The 22,486-nt window shown below is 34.7% G+C and overlaps 1 protein-coding gene and 1 long non-coding RNA gene across 5 annotated transcripts in view; one reads left to right on the plus strand and one right to left on the minus strand.

The window, feature by feature from the left end:
• The window catches only part of Graf (GTPase regulator associated with FAK), an 88,107-nt gene extending 66,396 nt beyond the window's left edge, over positions 1-21,711 (minus strand). Inside the window, exons 1-3 of one of the 4 annotated variants that reach the window (XM_041774970.2) lie at positions 21,501-21,711; positions 21,154-21,207; positions 3,864-4,176 (exon numbers count right to left, since the gene is read on the minus strand). In XM_041774970.2, the coding sequence (XP_041630904.1) occupies positions 3,864-4,041 (178 nt within the window). In that variant the 5' untranslated portion in view covers positions 4,042-4,176; positions 21,154-21,207; positions 21,501-21,711. Of the gene's footprint in view, positions 1-1,445; positions 1,849-3,863; positions 4,177-21,153; positions 21,208-21,410 lie in introns of those variants that run through there. The other 3 variants (XM_041774969.2, XM_041774968.2, XM_070287985.1) reach the window with 3 other exon arrangements.
• LOC138929149 (uncharacterized) lies at positions 2,760-3,781 on the plus strand. Its single transcript, XR_011445592.1, has 3 exons — positions 2,760-3,012; positions 3,075-3,186; positions 3,246-3,781. It is a non-coding gene; the product is annotated as an uncharacterized lncRNA (long non-coding RNA).
• Positions 21,712-22,486: the final 775 nt, after the last annotated feature.

Raw genomic sequence — 22,486 nt, forward strand, 5'->3', positions numbered from 1 at the left:
ATTTATTTAAATTTATTCTGCAATGCTGGCGAGACTTAATTTCCAACGAAGTGGCGCGTCAATGGTCCTGGTGTGGGACAGAGTCCAAAATGTGCATTCGAGAGATGCTTATAACGTCATCCGTCAAAGGTATGTATATTTTTCGTATATTTTTTAATACTTATAATAATTTATATTTTTACAGCCGCTTTTATGAACAAATTTGCGTTGGAGGACACATATTTCGATAGTGACACAAAAATCTGTATGCACAGGACGGTTTGTATTAAAATTAAGTATTATTAGTTTTAAGGAAAAAGACAAATCTTAAGTAAAATGTTAATTTTTATACCCTTCCAGGGTATTATAATTTCAGTCAGAAGTTTGCAACGCAGTGAAGGAGACGTTTCCGACCTTATAAAGTATATATATTCTCGATCAGCATCAATAGCCGAGTCGATCTAGCCGTTTCTACGCAAACTAGTCCCTCAGTTTTAAAGCTATCTGAACGAAACTTTGCATATAGTCTTCTATATACTCTCACTGCTATATATGTCGGAACGGGCCGGATCGGAAGACTATATCATATAGCTGCCATACAAATGTTCGATAAATTTTTGGAAAAAAAAATTATAACTTGGCTGTTTTTTATTATTATTCCATCATTTTTGAGATATAGCCATTTATATATTATTCCAGAATTTTCGTAAAAATTTTATGAAAATCGGACCACTATAGCTGCCATAGGAACGATCAGGAAATTAACCGAAAAAAATTATAACTTCGTTGTTTTTCAACGTATTTTAATCTACTTTGACACATGAGCTTCTAATATTATTTCAAAATTTTGGTATAAATTTTATGAAAATCGGACGACTATATCTTATAGCTGCCATAGGAACGATAGGGAAAGTAATAGAAAAAATTATAACTTCGTTGTTTTTCAACGTATTTTAATCTACTCTGAGATATGAGCTTTACTTATTATTATAGAATTTTGGTAACAATATTATGAAAATCGGACAGCTATATCATATAGCTGCCATAGAAGCGATCCGTAGATGTAGAGAAAACGTAAAGCTGGGAATGTATAACTGTAACTGTCAAACTGTAGACATAATAAGTATAGTTAAAATGTTATGAAACTCTGTTTAGTGTCTGTTTTCGGCATTATAATTTATAATATAAATATGAAATCCTATCTGCAAGGGTATACAAACTTCGGCGTGCCGAAGTTAGCTTCCTTTATTGTTTAAGTTAAATAATGATAAATAATAAATAATGATAAACATAATGTATGTTTTATTTACATTTAAAAAAACCGAAATTCTTAAAAAAAAAATTGAATTGGAAATATATATAAAAAATGTATCTGAAACGTGTCGTCAAAAGACCGCAAACGGTACTTTTTCGGGTATCATCAAAGGTACGCAAACAGTACTTTTTATCGCCTCAGGTCCACTTACTGTATTTTTCCGGGTATCGTCAAGCGTCTGCTATCGGTGCTTTCTCCGGTCTCGCCACAGGTTCGCAAGCGGTACATTTTCGGGCTCCGAAAATGATAGCTTTTGCTGCCACAAACCCCAGGACAGGTAATTTACTGTCTTATCGTTCTTGAGCTTAAAATCTGACGTTTTGTCCGCCTGAGATCCGCAAAACTTCCGTTTTAAATATTTTTTACGAAGTTTTTGTCTGCTGGGCTATAATGGTGGCCAGCACAAACACGGACCTACAGCATTAAGAAACTCACAAGGATACAGAAAGTGGCAAGCACATATGCCACAAATTAATTGCCCCGCGGCAGCGCTGAATGCTATTCTGCATATAATCCCAGTAGAAATTTCATCAGGAACACGTCAGCATAAAGCGAGGTACGAGTGAAAGCAATCAACAACTAGAATAGCTGCAACACCGAGCATTGCAAGACCCTGGAACAAATCTATAATTGAACAAGAAAGGAAGCTAACTTCGGCACGCCGAAGTTTGTATACCCTTGTAAATAATTTTTTCATTACATTTTACCTATACTTATTATGTTTACAGTTTGACAGTTACAGTTTTGCATTCCCAGCTTTACATTTTGTATACATCTACCGATCGGTTTATATGGCAGCTATATGATATAGTTGTCCGATTTTTTTGAAATTTATACCAAAATTCTAGAATAATAAAATAAGCTTATATCTCAGAGTAGATAAAAATAGGCTGAAAAACAACGAAGATACAATTTTTTTCTATTAATTTCCCGATTGTTCCTATGGCAGCTATAAGATATAGTGGTCCGATTTTCATAAAATTTTAAACAAAATTCAGAAATAATTTAAAATGGTCATATCTAAAAAATGGTGCAAAAATGTTGAAAAACAGCAAAGTTATAATTTTTTTTCGAAAAATATATCGAACATTTGTATGGCAGCTATATGATATAGTCGTCCGATCCGGCCCGTTCCGACATATACAGCAGTGAGAGCATATAGAAGACTATATGCAAAGTTTCATTGAGATAGCTTTAAAACTGAGGGACTAGTTTGCGTAGAAACGGACAGACGGACAGACGGACGGACAGACGGACAGACGGACATGGCTAGATCGACTCGGCTGTTGATGCTGATCAAGAATATATATACTTTATAGGGTCGGAAACGTCTCCTTCACTGCGTTGCAAACTTCTGACTGAAATTATAATACCCTGCAAGGGTATAAAAATAGAACACCCTAACTATATAATAACCGAAACCGTTAGTGAAATCCTCTACAAAGACGCCGGATGGAAATGGGGACTGTATTATCTGTCTGGGGTAATGCAGTGTATAGCTAAAGCAACGGATACATTTCTCCGTCCCTACATACGGAGCAAATGATCCACTAGCCATGGCTGGAGATGTCTAGAGTTAGGTTTAAACAAAAGTGGTTGGTTCCCCTGAAATACAGCAGAAGGCCAATGGGGCTGGTATGTCAGCCCAAACGATGATGGAGGGCATTACAGCTACCAACGGAGGACACGGAAGGGAGCAATCCTACTTGCCTTCGCTGGTAGATATGACGGCAGCAGTGGTTATAACACTAATGCCACTATAACAACAAAAACGTTACAGAGCAAGCTCAGTCGCTCAGGTGCCGTCTTCGACACATACTCAAATCTGGAGAGGCACCATGCACCAAGGGGATAAAAAGAAAAGCGCAATGGAAGGTGGAGGAGTACAGAGAGTAAGTCTCAGAGTGTTTGTGGATATATGTATATGGGTCCTTCAACAACGTTAACACAGATGCTTTGCTCTGCATATCTGGTGTGCTGAGGTCAACTTTTACAAAAGCACTCGAAACCATAATCGGAGTCGACGTCTTAGACATTCACGTGTAACTGGCTTCAGAGAAGAAAGCACAACGCCTGGTTGCATCAGGAAATATGTCGGCACCGGGATTCGACTCAGTCCAATAGACTGAGACATGACCATAGGCGACTACATGATACACAGAAATTCCTTGGATGTCAACAAGACGCCAGGCAAGCTACTTGTCCATGTCAAAAACACCTTGGCCTATGCGTGGTCCCGCGAGGGTTGTTTGAGTTAATCTAACCTAAACTATCCGAACTTCGAATTGGTAATTCTATACAGCCTACATGGGAATGGAGGAAAGTAAGTGTTTCCGAACCGGATACGGTATTACTCTCACCGATGGTGGGTAGAAAAACTATAGTGTCGAAATTCTTGTTAATAGTGTAATACCTCACAGGCATCTTATAGTGCAAACATGTCTAGGTTTGTGATTTTTAAGAATATACATATTTTTTTAATGGCTACATTGAGTTTTTATTATTAAACAAGTATTTTTTTCTTTAGCTATTGTCTTTTAAAAACTGGGGTTTAATATATTTAACTCACCTTTTGCCGCGCTCATAAGATCTTTTACCTCCTTTATTATGCGTTTAATTTGATGACTAGTATGATCCAGTTCCTTCTCATGTCGATTTAAATTTTCACGAAACTCTGGACTGTCAACAAAACATTCCTCAAATTCCAATGGCTCTAGGCCGCGGCGTATATTTTTGCCGCCGCCCATTTTGGTTTGTTATGTTTTTAATGACGTCGAATTTTAAACTTAATGCATTAAATATATCGACTTAGTGTTAATATTTTTTCCAAGGTCGACCTAGTCCCACGTTGTAACGTTTTTTGTATGTAGAACTTCCTGACGCTAAAATTATGATAGAAAGTAAATAAAATATTATTATTTGGTGCAAACATTTAAAAATTTGTTTTATAAATTTTTTTACAAAAATATTTATAAAGAAAACAAGAAGGAAAGCTAACTTCGGCACGCCGAAGTTTGTATATACATATAAGGTTGTCAAAAAAGTCCTGCGGTATTTTCGCTAGGTGTCTTTGCAAGCGCGTAGTTCTAGTTTTATTCCGCATCGGTTTACATTAGACCTTTTTGGAAAGCTCTTTTCACGCGCTAACATTTGTTTGATTTATGGTTGTTTGTTTTTAGTCGTTCGTGAGTTATAGCGCCGCAAACATGAAGCAAAATAAAGGAAAATAGGCATATTTTACAGTACTACTACGATAAAGGCAAAAATGCATCTCATGCTGCCAATAAAATTTGTGCAGTTTATGGACAGTTTCCATTTCCACCGCACAACGATGGTTTCAACGTTTTCGTTCTGGTGCAGAGGTGGTCGAACATGCGCCACGCTCCAGAAGGCCTGTCGTCGAAAATTGCGATAAAATCGCTGAATTGATCGAAAGAGACCGGCATTGTAGCAGCCGTAGCATCGGCCAAGAGCTGGGCATGAGTTATCAAACCGTTATAAACCATTTGAAGAAGCTCGGATTCAAAAAGAAGCTCGACGTATGGGTGCCACACGACTCGACGCAAAAAAAACATTTTTGACCGTATGGATGCATGCGAATCGCTTTTGAATCGCAACAAAATCGACCCTTTCTGAAGCGGATAGTGACTGGCGGTGAAAAGTGAGTCCCTTACGACAACGTGAAGCACAAACAGTCGTGGTCGAATAGCGGTGAAGCTGCCCAGACGGTGGCCAAGCCTGGATTGACGGCCAGGAAGGTTCTTTTGTGTGTTTGGTAGAATTGGCAGGGAATCATCCACTATGAGCTGCTCCCCTATGGTCAAACGCTCAATCCGGACCTGTACTACCAACAACTGGACCGCTTGAATGCAGCACTCATGCAAAAGAGGCCATCTTTGATCAACAGAAGCCGAATTGTCTTCCATCAGGACAACGTCAGGCTACACACGTCTTTGGTGACGCGCCAGAAGCTTCCGAAGCTCGGGTGGGAGGTTCTTTTGCATCCACCGTATAGTCCGGATCTTGCACCAAGTGATTACCACCTATTTCGGTCCATGGCGAACGAGCTTGGTAATCGGAAGTTGGACACAAGAGAGTCCTTTGAAAATTGGCTCTTCGAGATTTTTGCCAGTAGGGAAGCGAGCTTCTATAAGAGGGGCGTTATGAAGTTGGCATCTCGTTGGGAATTCGTCATCGAACAAAACGGCGCATATTTGACTTAAATCGCACTATTATAACCAATTTTATGAACAATTGAAAATTCAATGAAAATACCGCAAGACTTTTTTGACAACCTTATATTATATATTATGGATTTAAATGCTGAAAACACACACAAAACATAGTTTCATTACATTTTACCTATACTTATTCAGGCCTGTTCTAGTTTCCACTCGGAAGTGAATTTGATAACATTTGCGGATTTCCCTTTAACATAAGCGAATTTCCCTTGGTGATTTAAGGAAATTTTTTTTAATTTCCCTTATATTCCCAAACAAAATCAGCTGGTCGCTTTCAACAAAAGAGTTTGCCTTGTCTAAGACTTGCTAAAAGGAGCTGATCAAATTTTGGCCCGCTGTAGTCTCCAACTCATAGATAGTAATGAAGCACTAATTTAATTAATAAAATCGAAGGAATAAGCATTTACGGCTGGAAATAAACATTTTGAAATATTTATAATTGCAATCAGCTGTTCTGGTCGCAAATGCTCGCGAGAAGAGTTGCCGAGGGTTTAGAAAAAATTCCCTTCGCATAACACTTAGTTCAGTTTGTAGATTAAACTTTTAAACAAAAACACTTTTTCATATGCACTGCCGCTCACTTGAATAGCCCACCCAAAACATTCATTTTAAAACCCCAATAACTCAAAAAAAAAAATTTTTTTTTTAATAGTCTTATTTATTTATTGAACTATGTTTATATATGTAATAAAAATAATAAAAATTAATACTGGTTGTTCAACAAGATTAACATAAATAACAATAATTCCAAAAAGTGACAAAGTTTTAACTGAAAATTTGGCTCACTTGAATAGCACATTTTATAAAAACTTTATATTCTGACTATTTTTTCGGAAGAATTAACTATAATTATAATGTAATTAAAGAATAAAAAGCTTTCTTGACATATTATCCTAAAATTAGTAATGAGTGGATCCACCACGATTATGGATAACTTCAAACATCTTGCTGGGTAAAGAGTCGCACAAACTCTTAAGGTAGTCCAGGGAAATTGTTAACCACGCCGCTTGGATGGCATTAATGAGATCGGTCTTATTATCAGACTGCTTTCTGGACTCATAGACCTTTCTTGCTAACCATTCCCAAACATTTTCGATCATATTTAATTCGGGCGAATAAGGTGGCCAATATGGTAATATTGACACGTTTACCTTATCAAGCCATGATTTTACGATCCTTGCCGTGTGTATTGGGGCATTGTCTTGCTGGAACTTCTATTCCAGGTTTGCAAACAATTCTTTGCCTCAGGAAGGGCTTTCTCTAGAACTTCTTTATATGCTGTTGCATTCATTCTTGATGTTAAGAATTGCAGTTGGAGTGTGCCGTAGTAGGAAATCGCTCCCCATACCATTACACCACCTTCTCGACTGTGCTTTTTTTTAAAAAGGTGTTCCCCTTTACAGAAATCATAGAAATAAAAGATATATCCATCGGGCCCCTCAAAGTTAAACTTTTTTTCGTCCAAAAAAAGGACTAGATACCACACCACTCTCGATTGAGAGACATGTTAGCTCGGCAAAACACAAGCTGTTGGGCCTGTGACGTGTTTAGCGGTGTTTTTTTTTTTTATTTACGACGCTTTAAATATTCTGCTTTAGAAATGACGTGTTAACTGTGCCCAAGCTAGCCTTCACACCGGATTTTTCCCTAATCTTTGCAGCAGAGTCATGGGAATTGGGTCCATGCCTCAAAATAGCTCTCCTGTCCGCTGGATTAATTGCACTTTAGGTTCGTCCTTTTATGTTTTTCCCATAATTCTGGGTATTCTTCAAATAGTTACTTATAACTTTACGACTTCGGTTTGTTTTTTTTTTTTTTTGCTATTTCTTGTAAAGAAAGGCAAACCTCCATAAAAGCTTGGATTTTTCCTTTTTCTTCGTCGTTCAACGGTTTTGCACTTCCCATTTTTCGTAGTTTCAAATATTTTTGATTTTATATTATTAAACTTTATTCAAATAATCATTTTTGTTTGACTTCCCCACTTTATATCGATCGTGAAATGATAATACAAATAATAGTGCTATTCAAATGAGCCAAATTTTCAGTTAAAATTTGGATACTTTTTGGAATTATTTTTCTTTTTTGTTATTCTTGTTGAACAACCAGTATTAATTTGTATTATTTTATTACATATATAAACAAGTTTAATAAATAAATAAGACTGTTTTTTTTTTTAAATATTTTATTTTGTGAGTTATAGGGGTTTTAATGTGAATGTCTTGGGTGGGCTATTCAAGTAAGCGGCAGTGTACAGGGTAAAGTACAGATCTTTTTTTAGATAAAAACAACATAAAAAGTAATTGTTCAAAATTTATCTTAAATATATGTCTTTTTTTTTAAACGCCGACAACCCTTGCAATTATGTTGAAGGTTAGAATCGAACCGATTTTAAGGTGCACCCACAAAATAATTATTTTTAAATCAAGTATGTTAGTATTAAGCGGTTATATACCTTTTTGAGCGAAAAAATTGAGGGAACTTTCGATTTTTTTTCAGGTGTGTAGCAATTATTTTATGACACTGAAGTTATTATTTATTGATAGTACATGTTTTTATCGAAACAACAAGCGTTTGTTCTTGAAAAAATATAAATAATTTACGAAGTTATGGTAATTCTCTCGGAACCCTTTTTTTTTATAGCGACTTGCGGTGACCACGATGGAAGTCCAGCAGGTCAAGTGAAATAAAAAAAAACCAAAAAATTTTTATTAGTATAGTATTATTTCCAGTTCGTGAACGATTATTTTCAAGAATATTTGAAGTTGATTTTTCGAGTTCTAAAAATTTTATTAAACAAGAAAGGAAGCTAACTTCGGCACGCCGAAGTTTGTATACCCTTGCAGATTGGTTTATATTATAGATTTAAATGCTGAAAACACTCACAAAACAGAGTTTCATTACATTTTACCTATACTTATTATGTTTACAGTTTGACAGTTACAGTTTTACATTCCCAGCTTTACATATTTTATACATATACCGATCGCTTCTATGGCAGCTATAAGATATAGTTGTCCGATTTTTATGAAATTTATACAAAAATTCTAGAATAATAAAAAAAGTTTATATCTCAGAGTAGATAAAAATACGTTGAAAAACAACGAAGTTATAATTTTTTCTATTACTTCTATTACTTTTCCTATTGTTCCTATGGCAGCTATAAGATATTGTCGTCCGATTTTCATAAAATGTAAACCAAAATTTTGAAATAATACCAAAAGCTCATGTGTCAAAGTAGATTAAAATACGTTGAAAAAGAACAAAGTTATAATTTTTTTCGATTAATTTCCCGATCGTTCCTATGGCAGCTATAAGATATAGTGGTCCGATTTTCATAAAATTTTTACCAAAATTCTGGAATAATATAAAATGGCTATATTTCAAATGATGCAATTATATTGAAAAACAGTCAAGTTATAATTTTTTTCCTAAAAATTGATCGAACATTTGTATGGCAGCTATATGATATAGTCGTCCGATCCGGCCCGTTCCAACATATATAGCAGTAAGAGTATATAAAAGACTATATGCAAAGTTTCATTCAGATAGCTTTAAAACTGAGGGACTAGTTTGCGTAGAAACGGACAGACGGACGGACAGACGGACGTACAGACGGACAGACGGACGTACAGACGGACAGACGGACGGACAGACGGGCATGGCTAGATCCACTCGGCTGTTGATGCTGATCAAGAATATATATATATATTGCAAACTTCTGACTGAAATTATAATACCCTGCAAGGGTATAAAAATTCTGATCTGCAAAATCAAAATTGGCGCATAGAAACTGAATCGTTCACTAACTTGGCACAGTTTTACATTTTTTCTACACTTATCGATCGTTTTAATGGCAGCTATATGATATAGTTGTCCGATTTTCATAAAATTTATACCAAAATTCTGAAATAATAAAAAAAAACAAAGCTTATATTTTAGAGTAGATAAAAATACGTTGAAAAGCAACGAAGCTATAACTTTTATCTATTAATTTTCCGATTGTTCCTATGGCAGCTATAAGATAGAGTCGTCCGATTTTATAAAATTAATACCAAAATTCTGAAATAATAAATAAAAACAAAGCGTATATTTTAGAGTAGATAAAAATACGTTGAAAAATAACGAAGCTATAAGATAGAGTCGTCCGATTTTCATAAGATTAAAAAAGAAATTCTGAAATATTATAAAATGGCCATATCTCAAAAATAATGCAAAAATGTTGAAAAATAGCCAAGTTATAATTTTTTTTCTAAAATTTATAGAACATTTGTATGGCAGCTATATGATCCGTCCGATCCGGCCCGTTCCGACATATATAGCAGTGAAAGTATTTAGAAGACTATATGGAAAGATACGTTCAAATGATCAAGAATATATATACTTTAAAGGGTCGGAAACGTCTCCTTCACTGCGTTGCAAACTCCTGACTGAATTTATAATACCCTGCAAGGGTATAAAAATACGTTGGAAAACAACGAAGTTATAAATTTTTTGTTTCAGACAAGAATTACGAGCTGCACATTTCCCGCCAATTAGGGACTGCTGTGACGAGGCGCTTCAGTGAACTACTTATAAGTCCGCCATTTTAAATTTTTTTTTTTTTTTTTTTTTTAATTTATTTAAGCACTACAAATATGTATAAAATTATACCAAAAATTGCAAGAAGCTTGGTCGTTTCTTTACCTTCCAAAAAATTCGCGAAAAACAACTAATTTTTGGCCTCCTAATACAGGATACCCCCTTAAAGCTATCTGAATGAAACTTTGCATATAATCTTCTATATACTCTAACTGCTATATATGTCGGAACGGGCCAGATCGGACGACTATATCATATAGCTGCCCATACAAATGTTCGATAAATTTTTGGAAAAAAATTATAACTTGGCTGTTTTTCAATATTATTCCATCATTTTTGAGATATAGCCTTTTTATATTATTCCAGAATTTTGGTAAAAATTTTATGAAAATCGGACCATTATATCTTATAGCTGGCATAGGAAGGATCGGGAAATAAATCGAAAAAAATTATAACTTCGTTGTTTTTCAACTTATTTTAATCTACTTTGACAGAATTTTGGTAACAATATTATGAAAATCGGACAGCTATATCATATAGCTGCCATAGAAGCGATCCGTAGATGTAGAGAAAACGTAAAGCTGGGAATGTATAACTGTAACTGTCAAACTGTAAACATAATAAATATAGGTAAAATGTTATGAAACTCTATTTAGTGTCTGTTTTTGGCATTATAATTTATATTATAAATATGAAAACCAATCTGCAAGGGTATACAAACTTCGGCGTGCCGAAGTTAGCTTCCTTTCTTGTTATCTACTCTGAGATATAAGCTTATTTTATTATTCTAGAATTTTGGTATATATTTCATAAAAATCGGACAATTATATCATATAGCTGCCATAGAAGCGATCGGTAGATGTAGAGAAAATGTAAAGGTCTGAACGTAAAACTGTAACTGTCAAACTGTAAACATAATAAGTATGGGTAAAATGTAATGAAATAATATCTGCAAGGGTATACAAACTTCAGCGTGCCGATGTTAGCTTCCTTTCTTGTTAATAACTAAAGCCGGTTAAATAGATCGAAAACAATGTGCTGTGCAAATCGACCATAGACTAATTACATCAAACCGCATCAAACCGTTGTGCATACGCTTGCACGTAAATATATTTACATAAACAGAAAAGCACGCTCATAGAACACACAAATCAGTAACATTATGAATTCGGTGGCAAAGCGATCTAGAAAGGAGACTCAGCTCGACCAGGTCGGATTTCGGCCCTCTGCTGCCCAGCTGCTGCAAAAGTTCGACTTCACCAAAAGCAGTTAACACCAAGTGTTAAGCTTTACAAAATAGTTATTTTCGCGGCTAAACATAATTGTAATTTTAAATGCATTTGTTATTTAATAAATTTAAAAGTATTTAAAATCAGTCGGTATAAAAGAAAGCTTATATTTGTTGTGAGCGTCTTTACCTTTTGCAAAAATTTTGTTAAAATGCGTGCGGAGCTCATAATTTTAATACCTATTAAGATTACATTACAAATCAACATAGACTAAATAGCCGTGCGCATTCTCGGACAGCAGAGATCTGGTCCAAGAATCTACCATATATGTGAATGCTCAAAGCCTGGCAAGAAAAATTGTAAGAAATTGAAAAAAAAACTGAGAAATAAACTCAGACATGAATGTTATATATTTTTTTTTTATTTCATATTTTATATATTAGGTTGTTTGGTAATGACATACCGGTTTTTACATTCAAATTTCGCACTTCGCTTGTGAAGTCAAATATAATCGTACATGGCAATGTAGTATCTCGTTTGAAAGGTATTGGTATCACCTTTAAAATGATATATAGATTGTTTACATGAGCTTCCACGTTAAAAAGATACAATCGATTGAAATGGAGTTCACAAACGCAGAAATTCGGGCAGTTTTGAAAATTTATTTCGCACAGGGAAAAACTGCTGCGGAATCTCGCCGACAGATTATTGCTGTCTTAGGAGATAACAAACTTTCGAATCAAATCGCCGAACAGTTGTTTAGGCGATTCCGCAGTGGCAATTTTGATACCGAAACACTCAAGCCTTCCTGACGACCAGTGACCGTTGATACGGATAAAATCATGGAAATAGTGGATCGAGATCGTCATGTGACTATTAGAACCATCGCAGAGGAGCTGCAACTAAGCACGGAAACAGTCCATAGGCATTTAAAGGCAAAAAATTTAACAAAAAGCTCGATGTAAGGATGCCTCATAAGTTATCCCAAAAAACCCTTTTCAACCGTGTATCAATCTGCGAATCTTTGTTGCACCGTAACAAATTCGACTCATTTCTGGATCGGTGACTGGTGATGAAAATGGATCACATATGACAACATAAAGCGTAAAAGATCCTGGTCGAAGCACGGTGAGTCGTCTCAAACGGTGGCAAACAACTGAACAACTGGAGAGATTGAAGATTGCACTTGAACAGAAGCGGCCAGCCATGGTGAATCGTAAGGGCGTTGTGTTCAATCATGACAACGCCAGGCCCCATACATCTTTGGTGTCGCGTCACAAGCTACGGGAGCTTGGTTGGGAAGTGTTAATGCATCCACCTTATGGTCCGGACATTGCCCCAAGCGATTACCATCTGTTTTTGGCCATGCAAAATTTTTTCGATGGACAAAAATTGAGTTCAAGGGAGGATTGTGAAAATCGAATCGCTGAGTTTTTTGCCAGTAGGGACAAGGACTTCTTTAGGAGAGGCATATACAAGTTACCATCAAAATGGCAGAAAATCATCGAAGACAACGGTACATAAAGCACTAAAATCGGACAATGCTAACTATGTTAATATCATCGTCAAAAATCAATAAAGAAACCGGTATGTCATTACCAAACAACCTGATATATATTAACGTCATGGTGCACTACGTACAGTACATATCAAGAGGAACTTGCGACACCAAGGGAAGGAAACAAATAGAAAAGGAAGCGTTGAAACTACTACTGGCGTGCTGCCGGATTGGTTGCTTGCTTGCGAACTAAGTGGGTTAGGATTAAAGGTTTTAGTTTGGGAAGGCTACACTAGATGTTATGTTGTACAAATCCTTATTAATTTGCACAGAGGACTCTAAAGGGTTCTTGCTGTTCAAAAGATGTTCTTCAGTGCGGCAAAACTAATGGTATAAAGGATCTAGTGTTTCCTACTTGGTACGTAAAAGTAAAGCTGACCCAGCAAGTCACCACTTTCCACGTCACCGCGGATTAGGTTATAGATGGTTCTACGATTAGATAAAGATGGTAAGTTAATTAGAATGAGTCGACTAGTATACGACGGCAACCTCTGGTTTGCATTCCAGTTTAAGCCGCTCAAAGTGAAAAGTAAAAAATTCTTTTGAACCGATTCTATGCATTTACTATGGACTCCATACTGAACGCTCCAAACGCGAGATCCTTATTCTAAGATACGACGAACAAGTGAAGTATATAAAGATTTTGTAACATAAGGGTTAAAATCTACTCTAATTAAGAGCGCAAGAAAAAAACATGCGTATAAGGTTTGTTTTAAGTCCTATAAAATTTGTTTAACAAACCTAATGAAAAACAGACTTTATTTTTAGTTTTCGTACATAAACCAGATAATAAGAATAACTGTAAAAAGGATTTTACATTTCAAATTTTAAGACAGGAATCAATTTTATCCAAAAATCATGAAAATGAGTTGGCCAAAATATCAAGTAAAGAAATTCTTCTAAGCCTAGAACTCGGAACGTATTAGATATTTTTCAATTTTTTAATTTTTTTTGGAAAATGTTCAGATCATTTCTATGACGGGATATGGTCGCCTAATTAGACCCCTTCCTGCTTTTATAGGTGTGAGAGTAGTCAGAAGACTATCTGCAAAGCTTAAAAACGGAGGTACTGGTTTGGGGACAGACGGACATGGCTGGATAGACTCTGCTGTTGATGCTGATCAAGGATGTATGTACTTTATGGGGTCGGAAATTCGTCCTTTAAAGCGTTGCAAACTTCAGAATAAAATTATAATACCCTGCAAGGGTATAAAAAAATAATAATTGCCTTTAGTACCTCGGGATAGTATTATATTATCTAAATTATTTTCTTTTTTAAAGTCGCAGGATTCTATAGACAGTTGGAATGAAAACAGAAACCATTTTTTAGAGACATTTTTTTTTTTTTTTTAGATCTGTTTTGTTATTACAATGCACGATAGCCGTCTGCCTAAACATTGAAGGTAAGTTCAATAACGTGAACGCAGACTCCATCCTAAGCTCCTATAACTAGTCAGGCATTGAGAAAAGTATCAGAGTGTATAGGAGTTCTGCTAACGGGCAAGACGACCACACAGCCAAACAGAAACCGCTGTGTCGCCTAAACAAGAACCTGCGGATTTGGTATTAATGCTCATTACCAGAAAAACAAAGGCACCAAAATATAATATGCCAAACATAAACAGCATAATGCCGATACTTTGAGAGCAAGAGAAGTATTTTGATTTTTTAGTAGAGTTTAAAAATAGCATAAAATGCTGATATTTGGTATGCCTAAAACTGTATCAAAACTATACTACACATGTCAATTTGTTCGATTTAGTTAATATTTTAGTCTTTTAATGGTATGGTCTAATGGAAACTTTTGACCCAAAATTTCACTTTATATATACATGTAAACCAACATTTTTTGGGCAAATTTTTTTTTGGTTTAAAAAATAGTTTATGACTTAAAGAATATACTGTGTAAGTTTCAATATCGAATTCCAACTTTAAGTGCCTCAAATCAAGTATGCACGCAAGGTATACAAGTGTTAACATGGGCGCATCAAAAACTTAATACGTCATTTTCTCAGCTTTTAATTTTTGCATTTTTACCTATGCTTTGGACACGATTCACAAGAAACTATGTAACATATCGGAGTGAGTCAAATTTTATTATGATCAGCATGAAATTATCTTCTATTTGAACCTAAATGGTTGTTATAAAACTGAGTATTACTATTTTTTAAGAGGGTGGGAAGTGAAAACTGATCACCTGAAAATGGCATTTTTTCCTTCAAATCAAAATTTAATTTTTTTGTCTTGATTTCTTTTGGGTTTTTTAGGTTCAAATAGAAGATACAGGTGTAATGAATACAAAAAAATTTAGTTTACGGATTTTGGACAGGAATTACGAGCTCTATCGTGTCCATAGCACGGCAACTCAAAGCTCGAGGCGCTACGGCATATGTTCCATAAATCCGCCATTTTGTAAAATATTGCTTATAACTAATTTTTTTTATCATCTCTGATTCTACTTTTAACTATATCCAAAGTTTCACGGCTATTGCTTGACTATTTCCTATAAAAAAAAAATGCACAAAAAATTGACAAATTTTGGCCGCTTACATGTATATCCCCCCTCAAGGGGTTTTGACACTCACATCTCTTGTTATGGGCTTCAACCAGCCTGACTTAAGAAAACCAAATGTTTTCAATTAAACTCAAGCCAGGGGAGCACGCTGACCAGCCCAAAACTCTATTTATGAAGCGATGGTTCTCTCTGACATGGTGAATAGGTGAACTATGCCGTATAAAAACGATGGCGACCCTGCAATACTTTTTTGTATTCTCCAATGTTTATCTTGGAGTTGTGAATCACAGATCAAGTGTTCTAGACGCATAAAAGGCTCCTCAAAACATTGCGTATCCGCCACCGAAACAACGTTTTGAAAAAATAAGTGTAACCTCACCCAAATCTGTCCAATAGTGCCGAAAGCGATCTGAATAATTTTTTTATCTGAAAAAATTATCAAAACGAAAAATATTGAAAAAAAACTGTATAATCAAATAAAAGTTGAAATTTCATACCGAAGCGCAGTCTCTCTCTAAGGTTTTTTTTTCCTAAAAATTTAGGTTGTTTTCTTTTGTGGCGCGGCTTTTAGAACGGATTAAATTCTGCATACTTGATTTTGTTGTAATATGCTTCCACATTTTTTTTTCGAGGGTCGAAAGTAAAATTTTCGGGGTGTCATATAATTGTGGGCAGGAGTGTATCAACTAGACGTCTGCATGAAACTACTCACAACATACGCTTCATTGAATACATTCGAATGAAATAGAATGGAAGGAGTGGAATGCAAGAAATGAAACGACATTGTATCAGATATGCGTTCTCGTTTTGCTTCATAGCTTGGGACGTTGAACGAAATGAAAGAGAACGAATGACGCGAAAAAAGAAACAACAAATTTGGCAATGCGTGGTACATTCGAATGATTCGAGTTGTTGTGCACGAATTCGAATTTTCAGAGCTCGCGGATCAAAGACAAAGAAACATGAAAACGCATATCAATTGCTTATGTTTCAATTTAGACTAGGCAGCAGCCAAAAGTGGCGGATCAAACCTATTTTTTCTGAAAAATTTGTTACTGTAGTGATATTTACAGTCAACTACAGTGACTCCATCGCATAATCGGACAAGTACCTTCTTATTATAAATGTGCTCAAAAACTATCAAAAATGTACGAAATGGATCGGTTCTTTCTGTTTTTATTCAAGATTAACAATCTTATTATTCAATAACATACCAAAAAATAACATATTTCCAGGAAAACTCTTAATTTATGAACTAAAACAAAATTATTCCATTATTTGACGCTCAACGTATAATCGGACAAACAAAAATATGAATGAAAAAAATAGGAAAAGGATAGATTTAATATTTGGTTGCGAATCCTTTGTTCTCTAGAACAGCTTGCAAGCGCCTAGGAATGGATTTCACCCAATTTTTCGCACACTTCCGGCTCAATGCAGTTCCATGCTTCCAACAAAGCTTCCTTGAGGCCATTTATAGTGTTAAATTTCTCCTGGTACACTCTTCTAGCCAATTCTTCCCAGAGATGTTCAATTACGTTAAGGTTGGGGCTTTGCGCTGGCGTTTCGACAACTTTGGGACAATTATGGATCAACTAAAGCTTTGCAACACTCGATGTGTGCTTAGGATCGTTGTCGTGGTAAAAAGCAAAGTTGTTTGCGATACCCAATTTCTGAGCACTTTGCTTTACATTTTCTTTTAAAACATTTAGGTAACCAAACTTATCCATAATGCCATCTATGAAATGCAATTGGCCCACTCCAGCACTGGACATGCAGCCCCAAACCATCACAGAACCTCCTCCATGCTTTCCTGTGGCCTTTGAGTTTTTGGGTTTAAATTCGGTATTTGGTTTACGCGAAACAAACTTCTTTTTATTGGATCCATGTAAATTAAATTTACTCTCATCAGTAAATAGAACCTTTAATTAATTAATAAAAATCAACAACAACTTTTTCTGAGCTCATTAACTATTATATTACCGTCTTCCAAAAATCCTCTGTTTTCATCAAATATTCTTTTGCATATTTAATGCGTTTTTGTTTGTTCTTGGGGCTAATAAAGGGCTTCTTCCTCGCAACTCGTCCGAAGTAATCAAATTTATTTAAAGTATTACGCACAGTATTGAGACACACATCTTTACCAGTTCGGTTTTGTAAAGAAATATTAAGTTCTTTAGCCTTTTGAAGGGATCTTGTTTAAGGGGGGGGTAAGGTTAATTCGGTGCAAAAATGCCCACTTTTCAAAAAAATGTTGTGGCGAAACGGCTAAAGCTAGCTTAACGAATTAAATACCATATAATAACACAACATTTGAACAGTTTGTGATAAATTTTGTATTGAAAAATATTTAGAGGTAGAGGAGTTATAGGGAATCTCCCGAGTCGCCTCCAAAAAAAGTTGGTTTGCGGTGTACATCCTAACTGTCCACAGAATCATCCGATCTACAAAAATTATACCTCATTCGTTAAAGGATAAGTGTCCCGAGGTATTCTCGAAGCGTTTTTATTTTTAAAATTTTTTCCCTATTTTTTATCAAAATTTGAAGTCAAAACCCCGATTTTTGACTAAAAAATTAAGTTAATTTGTTAAATAAAAAATATAAGAAAATTAAAAATTAAAAAAAGCTCGACGAGAATACCTGTAGAATTATCTAAAGAAGTTATGTTCCAAATTTCAAACCGATTGGTTCAGTATATTTTTAGTTATCGTGTACACCGATTTTCAAAATGGCATTTTTCAGGAGAGCGCTTTAAACTTTGTGATTCTCATGCATTGAACACCAACCGACCTTCGTTCAGCTCCGCATAACTTCGTCAATTTTACTATGATTGATGTAAAACTTGGACACAATATTCTTAAGATATTGAACTTTTAAAATAAAAAATAAAAAAAAATTTACGAAAAAAAAAATTAAATACCTTACCCCCCCCCTTAACTTCTTTTAAAACCGACTGCTCTTCTCGGTCACTTAAGATTTTGTTTTGGCGTTCCCTGCTTTTATTGGCAAATCTAAATTCATCACGGAACCTCTTAATAATGTCGTGGACGGTAGATTTGCTTTTCCCAACTAATTCTGAGATTTCTCTTACTGTTTTTCCTTCAAAATTTAGCTTAACATCCAACTGCCGAAGTTCCACAGAGGATTGCTCTCCATTTGGAGCCATTTTCCACTTTTTAATAGCAAAATTATGTTTTCTGCTCCTAATCTCTATTATTAAACAAACACAATGCAAAAAACACAAAGCTTTCAGCGAATTTCGGGTAAAATATCGATTTTTTGTGTTCATCTTGGGATTGTCCGATTATACGTTGAGCGTCAAATAATGGAATAATTATGTTTTAGTTCGTAAATTAAGAGTTTTCCTTGAAATATGTTATTTTTTTGTATGTTATTGAATAACAAGAATGTTAATCTTGAATAAGAACAGAAGGAACCGATCCATTTCGTACATTTTTGATAGTTTTTGAGCACATTTATAATAAGAAGGTACTTGTCCGATTATGCGATGGAGTCACTGTAGAATCATTCAAATTCAGCGTCTCAGTTTTCTGAGTTCTCATTTCATTCCATTCGTTTCTTCTTTGTGCGGCTGAGTCGTACGTAAGCGAGTCAACTCATTCAATTCAGTTTAACATTTGCTTCAAATTCACTCAACTCATTTTGAGCTTTGTGCATTGGAATGCAATTTTTTAGCCACTCATGCAGATGTTTAGTATCAACCTAAAGATCCCTAGTGTGGTGGCCAGCACGCACCGAGGAGAACATCATACAATTAACAGGATTACTCTGAGCAGCGTGCACAGGAGGTGCTCTAAATGATATCCTAGGCACAATGCCAATCGAGCAGTCTTAAAGGACATTGGCGCGCAGAGTGTAAAAAGAGTGTGTAAAAGTCCGAACAGACTCGGCAAGAAGAAACACCTACAGAGCGATACTCATCTACTTAAACTCGGCGCAGACAAAGATCCACGGCCATTTCAAACTGACAGCCAACAAGGAATGAAAAATTTTTAAAGATTGCAATTGGTACCCCTAATTTTTTGACAACCTGACTTTGCTTATTTGTTTTACTTTTTATAGATAGGAAAAAAAAAAAAAAAAAGGATTTACACAACGAGCTATTTGCACCTACCAATTTCTTCTAGTTAATATTTTGGTTGTTTACCAATTTTCCTGAATTTTTTTAAGGGGTTATATACAGTTGTACCGCGCAAAAATATGAAGTTTTGTCGATTTTTTTTTGACACCATAAAGAATATTTATTAAAAATGTTTTACCGGCGTTGTTTAGTACATCTTTCTGGGTACTTATTAAAATTTTTTTTATAAAAAAATATTAACTAATAAAAAAGTTATGGCCGAATTCAAATACCCTCTTTTTCCGATAGTGACTTGCGGTGGACATCATATCCCGAGAACGGTTCATCAGAAATCAAAAATTCAAAAACATTTCGTTAGTATATTGAATTATCTAGTCCGTGAACGAAGGATTTTTAAAAATTTTGATTAAAAAAAAAATGGCGACGATTTTAACAAAAAATGTCCTTTTTAAGGGGTAAAATTTTCTGTTTTTATGCTCTAAAAAAGGAAGTTTTCAAAAAAATTGAAAATCCTTCGTTCACGGACTAGTTTTTGAGATAATAAATAAGTGGTCAAAATTTGGTGTTGATCGGATTAATAGTTTTTTAGTAATCGTGTCCACCGCAAAGGTAACTTCGAAAAAAAACGATTCTGAGATAATCGCGTTTAAAGTTTCAAGTTTGTTCCGGCCGACGTGCAGGTCGTGCGCTATAAATAGCTACAACTTCGGTTCTAATGCTCCGATCGTTATGAATTTTTGTAAGAGTATTCTCAACAGTATATACTTTAAGAATATGCAATAAAAAAAAATCGATTTTTTCGACTATCACAACTGTATATAACCCCTTAAAGAAAAGAGAAATACGAAAGATAACGGTTCATAGGGAATTGCTAAAGGCAAACTAATAAGCGCTTATAAAGTGTGGTATTTAAAAATAAATAGTTTTCATCCTAAATCTAATTCTATTCAATTTTAATGTTTTGAGCAAAAATCTCGTAAATTACTTTATAAATAATTAGAAAATTAAGCTTTGGCATTGTTGAAGGCTTTCCATAAGTTTGTTAAGCTATTTTATTAATCTACGCGATAAAAAAAAAATTCAGAAAAATTGGTCAACAACAAGAATAACAAAAGAAGTTGGAATGTGCAAATAATTGTACACTTATGGAAATACTTCTGGCTACCTCTGTATGTACATATTTACGTATGTATATATGTATTTTACGTATGTATATACATATGTTCATACAGAAATGCTTTTTTTTTAGTCATACATACATACATATGTACATATGTGTGTACAAATGCACATACAAGACTCTAAATAGAGGTGTACATATGGAATACTTAAGTATGTACATGTGTTTTATCGCGTACATGAAGGATTTAAATATATTTTTGCACGTCATACTATGATTAACAATATGATCAAATGTGCACAGCCGAGATTATTATGTTACAATAATACAGATAAAAAATACATATGTAAGTATGAACATGAATTCAAATACAAAAGGCCAGGGGCGTCATTCCCAGAAACTTGTTGAATTTATATGTACATAGGTGCATAACTACACATGCAAACATACATATGTACGCATGTATTTAGGCACGTAAAAACAGGTTGCAGTCGCAAATTAGTTGGCAAACATACCCTTTTTGGAGAAAAATCCAATGCTATTCTAGGTATATATGTTCGTTGTTTATTCTGTTGATGTATTTCCATTTATTTCATTAGGTATTTATATATGCATATATAAATAGATACATAGAAACACATGAATGTACAAATGAACACTAATAAATAAATACTTAAACAATGGAAAAACAGCACTATTAAAAATAACCCGGCTGGTTTATGCAATTTTGTGGCGTTTATTTTTTCCAAGCATTTGCGGTTTTTATACGTACAAATTGTGATTTTTTAACATTAAATGAAACAGTTGGTAGTTGGAACATCACAGTAATCTACATTCGTTTTTTTTTTTTTATATTACTCACAGAGTAAACATTATCGTACGAGTAATTTATCAACATCTACTCTTGCACATATGTACATATGTATATATATATGGCGGTTGAATTGATTGGTTTTGAGTTTTATTAGCTACAATCCAAGTTGAATTGACATCTTTTAACTTAAATAAACAAAATATTTTTCAGTAATACCGACTATTAAAATAAAAAATCTTGTGATGGAAGACATATAATCTAAAGGCGAACTCAAGACGAATAAACTGTGCTGTTAAGCGCCAGTTAAATGTTAAACCACCCTCCAATGGACATTGGTAATACCCCGTTTCCACTTAGCCTTTTCGTGTGAAATAGTTGGATTCGATTCCAAAAAGAACACATCCGCCATCTATCAAACGAAAATAGCTGATTGAACAGCTGTGGCTATTCAGAAAATAAACAAAGATTGTTGAAGTGGCTTCTGCGTAGATAAAATTGATAATAAATCATAATCGCTGTTGTACAATATCTAGCTTATTAGCCCCTGCACATTTATATTACAAATATTTTTAAAAGATTAGAAGCCGTTCAAAGTAGGGTTGTTGATAAAATATCATAATGTCAATATATCGATATATTTCTAAAATTACATATTTAAATCGATATTTTTTTTGCCCAAATATCGACATCCCGATATTTGTTTTAATATTAATTTATTGGTATATCTGAATTTTAAAGCAACGTGGATTGAACTTCTGAGCTTATGTAAAAGTAAAAAAATCACTTAAATAATTACCCTAATAGGGTCTTCCCAAACACCGTCAAAGCGCATCCACCGTCCGTTGAACAAACGGTCCATAAGGTTTTGCCGTTCCGAATTTTCTTAAATGGACCAGCATCAAAGCGCATCTGAATCTAACGACCGCTTGTTTGGCGATAGTTTATCGGTGCAACTCTGATTTCTTCTTTTTAACAGTGCAAATATGACCAACACTACGAAAAATGTATACACACTTGGCAAAGAGCAATTGAAA

This window comes from Drosophila kikkawai, chromosome X (assembly GCF_030179895.1).
Source record: "Drosophila kikkawai strain 14028-0561.14 chromosome X, DkikHiC1v2, whole genome shotgun sequence".
NCBI classification, from domain to species: Eukaryota; Metazoa; Arthropoda; class Insecta; order Diptera; family Drosophilidae; genus Drosophila; species Drosophila kikkawai.